This window comes from Corvus cornix, chromosome Z (genome assembly GCF_000738735.6).
Source record: "Corvus cornix cornix isolate S_Up_H32 chromosome Z, ASM73873v5, whole genome shotgun sequence".
Lineage (NCBI taxonomy): Eukaryota > Metazoa > Chordata > Aves > Passeriformes > Corvidae > Corvus > Corvus cornix.
This window is the reverse complement of record NC_046357.1, coordinates 56,536,556-56,550,115: the sequence shown is the minus strand read 5'-3', so window position 1 is coordinate 56,550,115 and position 13,560 is coordinate 56,536,556. Positions and strand designations below refer to the sequence as shown.

At 41.2% G+C, this 13,560-nt stretch overlaps 1 protein-coding gene across 1 annotated transcript; it reads right to left on the bottom strand.

Moving 5' to 3' along the window:
• Positions 1–9,804: 9,804 nt before the first annotated feature.
• LOC104685212 (interferon alpha-2-like) lies at positions 9,805–10,517 on the bottom strand. The gene has a single exon (XM_039567815.1). The coding sequence runs from the start codon at positions 10,515–10,517 to the stop codon at positions 9,963–9,965; it is 555 nt and encodes a 184-aa protein (XP_039423749.1). The 3' UTR covers positions 9,805–9,962.
• Positions 10,518–13,560: the final 3,043 nt, after the last annotated feature.

Below are 13,560 nucleotides of genomic sequence, written 5' to 3'. Positions count from 1 at the left end.
CATCCTGCAGTGAGATTTGAAATTTGATACTGTAAATGAAGAATGCACTGAGAACATAATATGCATAGGATGTCCTGTGTAGGTACCAAATGCTGGAGGATAAAATATCCCTTTCTGGGTCTCCTCCCTATTGCAAGTGGCAGTGAGCTCCTGCCAGGACCATCTCTACTCCCTGTGGTGTCCTGGAGAGATGTGAAATGCCTCCCTGGCTAGTGGATGATTTCCTGACAGGGACAGAGGGACACTGTGTTTTCCACAGTTGTATCTCCCACCTGAGACCTGAGCACAAGGGTCACACAGTTACAACTGGCTTTCCTGCCATGTGGCAGCTTACTTTCACTACTTCAGAATCATCTTTTTCTAGGCTAAAGAGTTTCTGTCTTTCTCAGGAGGAAATAATATATCAGTGTTAAATAGAGAGTTAGGCAATTAAACATACCATTATTGAAAGGCTTAGCTGAGATCTTGCAAACAGCCTCCACACTGCCTGCCTGTGGGAGGACAACTGGAGTGACTAATGCTGTCAGGAGTGCAGCTCACCACTGTAACCACTGTAACAAGATCCAGGAGCAGAAAGAACAGCTCTTTTCGAATACCTAAAAGAAACAAAGCTCACATAGCTTTGTGACGTGCAAAACCTTGTTGGCTAACATAGGTGATAAGGTGTCAGGGGTTGACACTGTCCCAATGCCATGAAAGCTGCTCACTCACTCCTCTCTGCAGCTGGACAGAGAACAGATAATTTAACAAAGGGTTCATGGGTTGTGGTAAGGACCAGGAGAGATCCCTCAGCAAATCCCATCATGGGCAAAACAGGCTCGACTTAGGGATATGAAGTGAACTTAATACTAACAAAATCAGGGCAGGGTAATGAGAAGTAAAATAAGCCCTTAAAAAAACCACCTTCCCCCAACCCCTCCTCCTTCCAGCTCTACCTCCTACCCCAGTGGTGCAAGGAGACAGCGAATGGGGGTTTTGGTCAGTTCATCACTCGTGGCTTCTCCCGCTGCTCAGGGAGAGGGGTCATTCCCCTGCTGCACCCTGGGTCCCTCCCACGGGAGACAGATCACTGAAAACTTCTCCAGTGTGGCTCCATCTCATGAGCAACAGCTCTGTGTGACCTGCTGCAATGTGAGTCCATCCCACCAGCAACAGTGCTCCCCAAAGTGCTGCAGCATGGGTCACTCTTCCACAGGGTGCAGTCCTCCAAGGACAAGCTGCTCCAGCCTGGGAGCAGCACCCCTCTCTCCACTGGGTCTTCCACTGGATCACAGCCTCATCTGAGGTATCCGCCTGCTCCAGCGTGGGGCTCCTCCATGGGCTGTGGGTGGATCTCTGCATCCCCCATGGACCCAGGGGCTGCAGGGGCACAGCTGCTTCACCATGGTCTGCACCATGGGCTGCAGGGGAATCCCAGCTCCAGCTGCTGGAGCACCTCCTGTCCCTCCTTCTGCTCTGACCTTGGTGTCTGCAGAGTTGTTCCTCTCACATGTTCTCACTCTGCTCTTTTCTGGCTGCAGTTACAACTGCACAACAACTTATTTTTTTATTTCTTCTTAAACCTGTTATCACAGAGGCATTACCACCACTTCTAATTGGCCCAGCTGTGGTCAGCGGTGGGTCCATCTTTGGAGCCACCAGAGATTGGCTCTGCCAGATGTGGGGGAAGCTTCTGGCAGCTTCTCACAGAACCCACCCCTATAGCCCCTACTGCTACCAAAAACCCAGGCCATGCAAACCCAATACACAAGGGCACCTGCAAGGGCTTCCAGGCTGGATTCCAGTTCCTGTCCGTGATGGTGGCCACTCCTGACACAGCCTGGCAGGAGGCAGGGGCAGCTGAGGCAGCTGCACCTGACTAGTGCTAGGGAGGTGCTGCCCACCACTGAAGCATTTTGAGGGCTTTCCTTTGGCAGCAGTGTGGCCCTGTGGAGTTGATGCTCATTCCCTGGTGAAAAAAAAATCTCCTGGGGTGATGACATATGAAAGGAGTGATGTTGTCCTCCAAAAGGAAGGATGTTGATGCCTACTCTGTGATGAGGAATGTGGCATGGAAAGGGGCAATGACTAGAAAATTCACTTCAAAGGTGTACTTCTCACCTGAACTATAATGCTCCTATTAATGCACATATTTGAGTGGCAATGCACTGTAGCAATGCAGCCAAGGTACAGGGCTCGTAAATCAATCGCTGCATATATATTCAAGTTCTCCTTTGGGAGATGTAGAATACAATTCAGCCAGTGGATTGAAGTTGATCTGGCCAATCAGACCTGATGCTATTCCTTAGTACAAGAAATCCTTCTCTAAATTCTTGAGTTTTTTCTGCATACAACTTTTATTTGAAAACACATGTGAGGTCCCTTTAGCTGTGTGATTTGCAGTGGTGGTTTTATACTGTGATGAGCAGGAGAAAGTAACAGGTAACAGCTTTTATTAGACTAGAAAGAGGTGGGGATGCTTCTAGGCGCACAGAGTTCAAGAAAGGCTTTCATGCTTAAAATATTTAACACTTTTGTGTGCTGCAAGGACATTCAGAGGAAAGGAAATATTAAATGGCACTGTTGAAACACATGTTAGCTGGATATGGGAACCAGAGAGTAAGTCCTGGAAAAAATCTACCTTTTTATTTGTGGAAAATAAACTTTCTTCTCCACTCTAGCTATTCTCTTGCAGACTAACTTCTGTCTAGAAACTACTTATCCAGCATCAAAAAATTCTCTGTATATTGCTGCTGGCCTCTCTTAAAACAAGCTTTACAACTGTTCAGCTTCTAATGTTAAGATCAAGTCTCCTGCGTTTTTCAAAATCTAAACACATTTTAGCTGCATTTGATTTCCCTGCATCATGAGGTGGGGAATATACATTCTATCTGGGCATGGTGCTTCTGTCAGGAACCTTTGCAAAGGGATGCTTTATGTAGAAAGTTAATGGCAATCCTGAAATGTTTCATGTGATACAGAAAGAATTTCTTTCTCTTCAAACAGGAAACATCACCAGGCTAAAACATCTGTTCCTTTTATGCAGAGCTTTTGTTTCTCAATCCTTGCTATAAAAGCAATACACAGGTGTGTTTTTAAGAAAAGAAACCATGTGTCTTAAAATTAATTTTCAGTGTTCCTGGTAACTTTATGTCTCCCTTCTTCCAATATTAGATTTTCTGGCTATGTGAATTCAAGCCTGTTGAGTCTGAATTCTACTGTGTTGGCCAGAGTTGGCTAGATTATACTATTTTAAGCACTGGTAAGTCACAGCTCTGAAACGTGTGCTTAGCTGTAAGCACACACTCCCATGCTATTCACCTCAGCTAGAGTAAAAGCATAAATCCTGGGCTGCCTGGGGGCCATGGGGCTGATACAGTGCTGCACTGGCCACTCTTGCTTCTCACTAGCAGGTGGAGTTATTTGCACAGTGCTGGATGATGTCTATGTTGTGTGACCAAGACTGCTAGTGAGGAAAGGGAGGCTGTGTGGAGGCAGCAGGGGAAGCAAAGTCATCTTCACTGCAAGCAAGTAATGGGGAAAAGTGTCAGTGCTTTTGTCTGTACTCTCAAGCTGGGAAAAAGAGGAAGCAGCAGCTGTGCCAGCTTCACACTTACACCCAGGAGATTTTATAAGTTCAGCAGAGACCTTGGCTTGCGAACAGGTCCTGCCCAACAGAGCTGACTTGCTGGTGTCATCTAACAGAGACAGTCGCACCAAAGTTCCTGGCTGCTTTAGGGTGAGAAGAGCTGTACTAGGGGAGCAAGCATTATGCCACAAGGGTCCACCTAATAGATACACAGCTGGCAGGGGGGTTAGCTTTACAATTTCATCAGGTGAAAAAAGACGTTTGGAAATGCTTTTGGAGAAAAAAGAGGATCCTGGCCAGTCTGTTAGACTTCATGTATCCTTTTGCATTTTGCCACCTTTCCTGTCCAGACCTCCCAAAATGTCACTTGGAGAAGATATGGCAGCCTTGCCCTCCTTACTTGTCAGTTCCTGTGAGCGTCTGAGGGAGCAGGTCCTATGGCCTCTAGATTGACCTGTGTACTTGCAACCAGCCCCACAGCTCTATGGGAATATGTTGATTTGGGGGATTCATTATTTTCAAGCAATGATTTCAAGCATTGAGGCTACAATATTACCCTAATGCCCAGGCTGAGGTAAAAAATAAAAAGCTACTCTTTCTCTTCTCTGCATAGGATAAAAATGCAAACCATTGTGTTTCTGTAGCACACCTTAATGCAGTTTTTCATTAAAATCTTTCTACATGGAAGCAACTTATTTTTATGATGTAAAGGATGACTTTTTAGGCTGATTATTATAACCTGATTTTACTGTTCTTAAGGAATTTGAATCTGCATTTCAGGGACAATATAATTATTTTTTCAGGGTAACAATTTTTTACAATTCATTTTTCTTTCAGGGAGCAGTGTAAATAGCATCTCTGATTTCCATTAAAAAACCCCTAGCCTTTATCCTTTATCACGTCCTTCCTTCTCATTCCCAACCAGCCTCTTTCCAGCAGAGTGGGAAATTCACAGGTTTTGCTTGGGAGGCTGTGAAAAGATTAACTAAATATCAAAGACATACCCAGTCTTGAAATTAATCATGTTTCTACAGTATCTGTGCCTCCCAATTCACTGCTCTCAGTTTCATTGCTGGATGAGACCCAGAAACCATCAAATATGTTGCTACAATAATAAAGAGGAAATACTACTAGATGGGCTAGGATATTTCCCTTTATTTAAAGTGTTAGTCCTCACCAAGTCACTCATAACAGAAGTTGTGATAATAGGTTATGACATTTTATAGGAATTTAATGGTTTGTAGAAATAGTGATCTGTGGGGAGCTGGGAAGAAAAAAAAAGAAGAAAAAAGAGAAAGCAAACTAAGTGCTTAGTTCCTTGAAATACTTCTAATGACCAGTAATCATGTCCAACATAAATCCTTTTTAAATATGAGTAGCTCTGACAGGATTTAATGCTTGTAACAAGGACAACACTGTGAGTTCTACTGCAGGCAGCAGGAACTTATTTTTAATTATTAAAATGTTATAATCACAAGAAAAAGTCTGTTATGGCCAATATGAGCTTTTCCCAAAAAGTGGAGACCAGAACAGAGTATAGCTCAATCCAAAGAGACTCGAAAAGAAAGTATATTAATTGCTTAAAGAGTGAGCAACGTTTTGAAAAATAGTTGAAGTCAAATAGGCTTTATTATTTTGTCAAAGAAAAGCTTTCTGTTTTATGTAAATATGTCTGTCAAGATATTTCCTTTTTGGGAATTGTAACACACAGTACTCCAGCTAAGTCCAGAGGAAGTTGTGCAGGTTCTGGTCTACCAAGATAAGAAACTTGGGGAATAGTTGACAGTGAGAGTTACGGTGAGTAGATGTGGTGGTAACTGGTGTGCAGGGGCCAGATATGCTATTTAAAATCTCAGTAGTTAATCTCCTTAGTGTGGATTTTGACTTTGCAAATGCTCTTCAATGCTTTAACAGTTATTTTTCAGAAGGGAGTGTTAACTGTGTTTGCTTTTACACATTCAAAAGCAGACAAAATTATTTGCTTAGAACACTGAATTCCTCATTGCTGAAGGTAGCATGGTTTTAGGATTGTAACTGTGAGCGCTTGGGCTCAACAAGGTTGGTCTTAGAAGGTGAACTAACCTTGCAGCCTCTTGTGTAGAGAACTGAGGCAGGACATGAATTTCCCTGTGCTCCTCTGCTCATCATTTGCCATTGCTTCTTCCTCAGCTCCACTGAAATTAAACCAGAGAGTTACCAGTTCACATGAGATGGGATTTTCAATTTTGAAGTCATACAGAGAGAAGAGGAATTAATTCAGGACACAGCGAATGAAGAGTCTGAATGGTGTTTGGAAGCATGGTGGGGTTGGCAGTGTGTGGCTGCAGGGGGGCGGCCCCACAGTAGCACTGCAGCTTCCCTCTAGATTGCAGGCTGGGCTGTGGCACTGGGATGGGTGAAGGTTGAGAAGAAAGATTGTCCTCACATTCCCTGTCAGATGTTTGCTCCTCTGGGAACTCTCAGCACTAAAAAAGCCCTTGCACCTTCCTAAGGATATCACGATGTCAGTAGAAGTGGGAAATGATGGTACAAATGACTCATCCCTGCCTCTATGAAGATTAGAAGATTTTTGAATATTAAAAACCAGTCATCTTGTTGGAAAGTATCAGTTGCGATCTTACTTTCATAGTTCACAATTTTTTGCTTTGCATTAAATTTCTGAAGCAAAGTAAATTCATTCTGTCAGTTAAAACTGAGAACTGACACCTTCTTTCAGGATTTACTCTATCTTTTTCACTCTCATATATTGGTCTTCCCTCTGATTGCACCCTGGAAGAACCCAGTGTTCCTCCACAACTGGGAGGGGGGAAACAGATTAGGGCTAGCCCTGACAAGGGGCAGGCTGGACTGGAAGGGATGAGGACCAGCAGTACGCAGTAGTCTGTGGGCACTGTCTTCCCATGAGCAGTTACTGATCCCGTTTCCCTCCCACATCCCCCAGCCCCAGTGTTTGTCTGCCTGCTCCACCACAGCCACCCCTGTAATTTCCCCAGGGCTGCTCTGAAGGACAAGCAACAAGGGCTAAACCTGAGTGATTGTTCAGAGACTTATTTCCACAGGCTTTTGTCCTGTTTTGCTTTGGGACTTTTTTTCTGGTTTGGGTTTGCTTCTTTTTATTTCCCCAACTTAAAAATTAAACCAGAGCTGATGGAACAAGCCAAACCCATGGACAGAGGGCTTTGAACAGCTGTAGTTGATAGTTGACTGTGTCTTGTGAATCATTTTTTCCAAAATAAAGTCTGGAATAAGCATTCTTCAGTTCTGCTGTAGCTATTCTGAAACTTCACATGGAAGACAAGGCTTTTGACCCCAGTCCCATAAATCCACTCCAGAAAACTAACTCTGTGTAGATGAAAACTTACCAATTTTAGTGTCCCCAAAAGTGAAGCACAACTAAGTCCAGCACAACATGGATAAACGAGATGCTGTGACACTAGACGTGAAAACAGCCACAGCCGTGAATCTGTGCTGCATGGCACTGGTGTGTGAGTCTTATGGAAAAATTTATGAAGCTTCTTGGCTTATGATCAGTCCCATCTTGGAAGGATCTTGTTTCATCTGTGCTGAATTTCCCACGGGGATTTGAGACTTCACATCCACTATTTTATTAATTTCCATTTGAAAATAATGTATATATTTGCCTCATCTGTTTAACTTGTAGAAAAATACTAACTGGAAGAAATACCAGAGGGTTTCAGCTAGACAGGGGCATAATATGCAGCTAATACATATGACTCCAAAATGTTACAAGGGCAAGGTGAAGAGAGATGATCTTCTAAATCTCTATCATTCTTACCTTACCCTTAAGAATCCTTACCTTTCTTTAAAGTAAGAATAAAACAAAGGCATACTGGCTTGCAATTTTCTTTTTCCTTTTTATTTGTTCAGTAACTATGACTATTCCAGGGTCCCCATCTTTAAACGTGTCTTCTAGATACTGTCTCAATACAAATAATTTCTGTTGCCTCACAGCTGGCCAAAAAGTAACTGGAATCAAATGTTGCTTTATGAGCTCCTGTCCATCATCTCTGAGATCTTCTTGTTTTTCAAGAATAATTAATTTTTCTTTCAATTCCCTTCTGTGGACCAGTAGCACTTTATTGATAAGCACACTCATAGAGAGCTGAAACACTGTCTTGCCAAAACACATGAACATTCACCTCAATTCTTACATTTGTCTCTAATTTCACTTTGCCCTCTAGAGCCCACTCTGGTTTTTTTTCTGCACTGCAAAGTACTGTGTTGACTGAAATACATCAAAACAGATTTTTATTTGGTGATGAGATATTTAAGGACAGCTGTGAATTAAAAAGTAAACCTGATGATACAAAAGTTTCTGAACAACTAGTGGGCCATAAATGAACATATTCCAGTTGCAGACAAGTTAGCCAATAAAAACTGGAATCCCTCACAAGAGAGCAGCTGAAAAATATTTCATGTTATTTCCAAATTTTGGTAAAAGTAAGACCACTTCAATAACAGTTTTCTGCATTGTAAAAGCCACCCAAGGATATCAGAGCCAGAAGAGTAAGCAGGCTGAATGTCATTTTATTGTACATATTTGAAGAACTACAAAACAAAACAAGCAACAGGAAATATTTGAAACAGTGCCAAGGTGGGTCCATTTCAAGTGTGGTTAGTTATGAAGCCCAAGAAATACACATTTTGCTGTAACATTTGTGGCAGGGTGTCACCAGGTGGGAAAAATTACTCTGAATATTTACTCTGGTTTTTTGGTCCTTTTTTTTGCTCCAGATCATGGTGAAGTTGCTAGCTGGTTTTATTTCTGGTATTTCAGCTTGATCCATGAGATCCATGTCTGCCATCTCTTCTTTACCTTGCATCCATGGGTGGTAGAGAGGACAGTATGGACACTCTGCAAAAGAGACCTGTGTCATAGATATGATACCTGGGACCCCATGCACCATCACTGCTGTTCATACCAGTCCATTTTTTGCTTAGATGCACCTTTTTATTAGCTCCACTTTCACTGATATTTCTCTGAATGGCTGGAGATCAGAAAATACTTTAAAGTTGTTCCTTACCTGATGCTTAAATCAACCTCTGGCAATTCCAGCCTTCCAGGACTCACACCACCCTCTTTTGGGATCCACAGACATGCTCTCTCCTCTGCTTCTTTATGCCAGACACAGAAGCCTGTGCCAAATGTACATCGGGGTGGCCACAGATTTTTTTTTTGTTGTTAAGTTGCTGGGCTTTTACCAAAGTTTTAACTCTATTCTTTCAGTGAAAGAGCCTTGGTATAGCTCTGTTCCCCTCACAGCAAGTGATGAGGGAAAGCACACCATTCGAAATGGAGTTACCCAGGGACAATTTCCCAAGGGTAAAATCCAGGCCCAGTTTTACTGCAAGATGTTTTAAAGAATTTGATTATATTGTAATTATTTCTGAAAGCTGTGTGGTTTGGAGGGGAAATTAATTGGAGGGCTATACGTCTATGTGATTCAATTAGAAAGCAAAGAGAAAGAGGCAGATTTCATGCAGCAATAAAGCACAGCACTGGATGGTGATGTTTGAGATTGCAGTAGCCAGGATGAATATACCCATCAGCAAGTAGAATGTGCCACTGGCAGATGTGGCTTTAGGGTACTTTTGCATAGAAAAGTTATTTCAAATAATCTTTTGAATAAAGTTGAAGTGAATGGGAAACACTGCGGGAAGGAATAAAAGCCTTGCCCCCACATAGTTACAGGTAAATATGTTTCAATTAAAAGTAACACTGTCCAATTGGGAAGTTACTACAGAAGCCACAGCTACTGCAAAAAATGTACTATGTAGACAAATCCTTCTATAATTACTTTACATCTTTGAACAAAGCAAATGTTAGAATTACTCAAATGTAAAAAAAATTGCATGCTTGGAAAAGAGGATACAAACTTTCAAAGAAAAATGCATATTCTCACCCTAAGTCAGGACCACTTGAATAACCAATGTACTACTTAATCTTTGATGCAGTCTGAATCAGTACAGATCTAGCAATAAGGCATGGGGTGTGTAGTTCATTCACAAATATGTGATTCTCTACTTGTAGGTGAAATAGAGATGGAAAGTAGCTGCATGTTTTCTCAGCAGAAAACACCTTAAGATTCACTGTCTGTCAAAGGTTGCAATACCTTCCTAGAGAGTAACCCTCACTGAAAATTCATATAGATTAATTTATAGCTAGAGTAGACACCTTGCTTACCAAGGAAACAAATTACATTGAATAATGCATTACATTTTCAAAATTTAATTTCAGAAGCATGATTATTTAAATACAATAAAAATTAACTAGAGCACTGCCACAAGATAGATCACAGAACAAAAAATAAATGCTATTTATAATATTTGTTTATAAATATTATAAATTATGTGAGGTTAAAATCTTTGTACCTTAGTTTTTAAGCTTCCTTGTCACCTTATCAATCAATTGGAGACATCTTCTCATTTCTGCACGGCTGATCTCCCAAGAGCACAGGTCGTGTTGTTTGTATTTAAGAAAAGAGTCTATTTTTTGGAAGTACTTTTTCAGTTTCAGCCTGCTGGCTTCTTTACTCCGACGGTAGTGGGTGTGCTTTTTGATTACACATGCCTCCAACTGCTCAATTTGCAGATAAAGTCCATTTTGGAACTCATCCAAAGCTGTCCCATCCCAGGCAGCTAGAGTCAGATTTTTGCTAAAGATGTAGAAGATATGTTGGAAGATCTCTTCAATGGCAACTCCAACAGTCCCTTTCTGCCTGGGCTGCAGAACCTGCGTAGGAAATTTGAAGGACATTTTCTCTCTTAGACATTGTTGAGGAAACTTTTTGCCCATTTTATCCAAGAGTCGCAGGCTGTTCTCGATCACTTTTCTTTGCTGCAAAGGGAGGTGGTTGCACTGAAGACTGGAAATGATGGTGGTGCATGACAGTATGAGGCCGATTTGTATCAAGCCAATAGTATTCATGATAAAGACAAGCTCTAATGCTCCTCCTTTTGTGTGTATAAATCCTGAGTGCTACGCTGGGTGCTTTGAAGTCATTTGTAGATTCCCATTTCTTCAAAATCTTGACATTTAATTATTCTGTAGGAGAAGTTTTCTTTCATCATTTGTTGGTTTTTAAGGTTTTCCCCCCTGTGTATGCTTTTGACAACACTTTCATTTTCTGCTTTATGACTTCATAGTCTTTTTTTGTTTTGTTTTGCTACTTTCTTTTTATTTCAGCTGGATATTAGAATGTAATGTATGTATGTCAGATTATTTATTCTCTCTACTACTAAAATTCTATAGGAAGTATAAAGAGAATTTAAAATAAAGAGTTATGTAAATACTTGTTTTCCTAATATTCTAGCAGTGGAAGTACATGCTGAAATAAAGTAACATTCTCAATGATGAGTCAGGGACCTGCTGAATACTACTGCCATCCTGCCTCCTACAGCATGATTTATGCCTCCAAGCTTCAATTAAGCTTTCTCTACCTACTCATCTTTATTTCTTACAACCATTTAGACTCAAAGGATGGATACATATCATTATAGTGTGTGTGTGTGTGTACAAAACTGTGTATTAATATGTGGGTTTTGATACATAAACACTGCTAATTAAATGAAGCCCTGATCTCACCTAGAGACTCTAAATGCCATGCAAATACAAACACTAACACGGGAAGAAGTTAGATTAAATACTCCTTTTCCCCCATGAGAGTAACTGAGCAATAGGCAATATCAATGCCAATTGAGTACAGGTCTGAATTCTGACAATAAATGGGGAGAATGAATAGGGGTGACAAAATATTCCTATTAAAATATATTTCCTTGCCATATAATAGAGGTGGTGAGGGCCATCACAGTACTTTGGGATATCTGGCCACTGTTTTTCATTGTATTTTGACAAAAGCTAGTCTTAAACTGCTGTTTTGCTGTCTCCCCTGCCTCCTGTGAATATATATGTGATTGCAAAGGCAATAGTCTGTAAGTGATACTGTCTGGATGAAGAGGTCTGATAAACTGGTTTTTTAGTCTGACACCTGGCTGTGTATTTGTTGCATAAAGAGTATGCAAGACTGGCAGAAAATAAATCCCCTTGGTTTCCAGCTGGTCCCCAGAGAACAGATGGGCTAGGTGCAGCTGGGCTTAATTTCTGATTAGAGCCAACTTGTCACTCTAAGTCCAGTCACATTCAATGAGATCCCAGAGGCACCAGTGGTGAGGGTTGCACTCTAAGTCTGGTCTCATTTGCAATCACAGAGTCACAAAAGTAGTGCAGTTTAATGATTCAACACAGTCTGGTTGACTTGAATAAGAACTTTCAAGAACCCAGATTCACCAATAGTTCAGTTTATTGGGGCATCAGGTTATAGTTTCTTGTTAGATTTCCAGAGATAGATTCACTAGACATGACAAAAGTGTACAGTGCTATGCACAAGTGTTCCCAGGTGTACTCTGACACAGCTGGAGGTCAAATCTTGCCAAAGAGGTGTCCATGATTTGGGGAGGAGAGAGGAGCAAGCCCATTGACTTGTCTGAAAGGTGCTCATGTTCTCGTCCTCTGCCATGAAGGATTTCAGATACCAGTTTATACATATGGGAGAAGTGAGCATGAGACTGCAGCCAAATCCTTGTTACTGCCAGCATGAATGTGGAGAGGGGCAGCCACATTATATGATCATGAAGGATACAGAGAGAGATTACAAAATCTGTGGGTCTTGTGCAAGGATGGAACAGAACACAACGGGGACACCTTGGTGTCTTTCCCTGTTCCTCCTGGCCAATTGCAGCGGTAAGGGTCAGCTACAATCCTCCTGAGGACCTGTCACCCATCAGCAAGCCATCATGCCCACAGTCATCCTTTCACAACATACCTTATGGCCCTAAGCCTCATTCCTATGGTATTCTTGTTCTGTTGTTGCACCCATTGCTGTGTGGTTGGCTTCATTCCCAGTCTGGTAGTCATTCCAAGCAGATTGATGATGCTGTTTTAGAGCTTCATTTATGCTCAGGATATAGGTATTTGGGAGGCTTTAAAAAGTTGCTTAAGCAAACTTGGACTGAGTGTACTGCCAGGGTAAGGAAAAATTTATCCTCTATCACCTATGACAACAAAAAGTAACAACAATCAGAGTGGGATACAAAAAGTCTAACATGAGATGAAATTTTCACCTAGTGGGAATGTCTATTTGGAAAACTGGCTTGAAGTGCATCAGAAATCAGTAAAAAACATATCTACATCAAGAAAATTATTACATAATGCTACAACAATTTCCATAAATTATACACAAGTATTTTTCCGGAACTGTAATCATTATATGAGTTTAATCCTTCTAGTGATTTAAACAGATAAACTTCATCATATTCATTATATCTTCCAGGCACACAAGTTAAAATAACTTTGTCCAGGTTTCCTTCTTAGTGAAGAGCTGAGGATACCATCATGAGTGTCACAGAGGGAAAAACAGAAGATAGTCTCTTCTGTATTTCTTAAAAAGATAGGGTAGGTCCAGGTCTTACTCTCTTGTCTGTCTTAACATGTTGTCTACACTTTCTCACAGAGCAGTTACACCTGACAGTCCACCAGGGTTTGGCTTCTGTTTGGTTTTGTGTTATTTGTCTAATAACAATAAATTGTTCCACACAGTCAGCCAGTTTCTTGATTATTGCACTAAGCAAAGCATTGTAGTGACATTGTATGATTCAGGACACAATCTGCTCTAATCTACCTTTACTGCTTGGTTCAGGAACAAAAATTCATTAAAAGTAAAGACTGGAAGGAGTAACTGAGTGATATGAAGCTGCAGCACAGATTGCTGTTTATTTCTCTGCCTGTGGGTGAAGCACAGACCAACCACTCTAAACTGCAATGAAATGAGGAAAAGAGTTGACAAAGCACAGCTGTATTTCCAAGTAGATCTAATAGATCATTATTCTGGGAAGGTTATCTAGTCTTCAATTTGCAAAAAAGATTTGCTCCTGAAAGATCATCTAGCTATATGTGTATCCATTACAGGAAGACT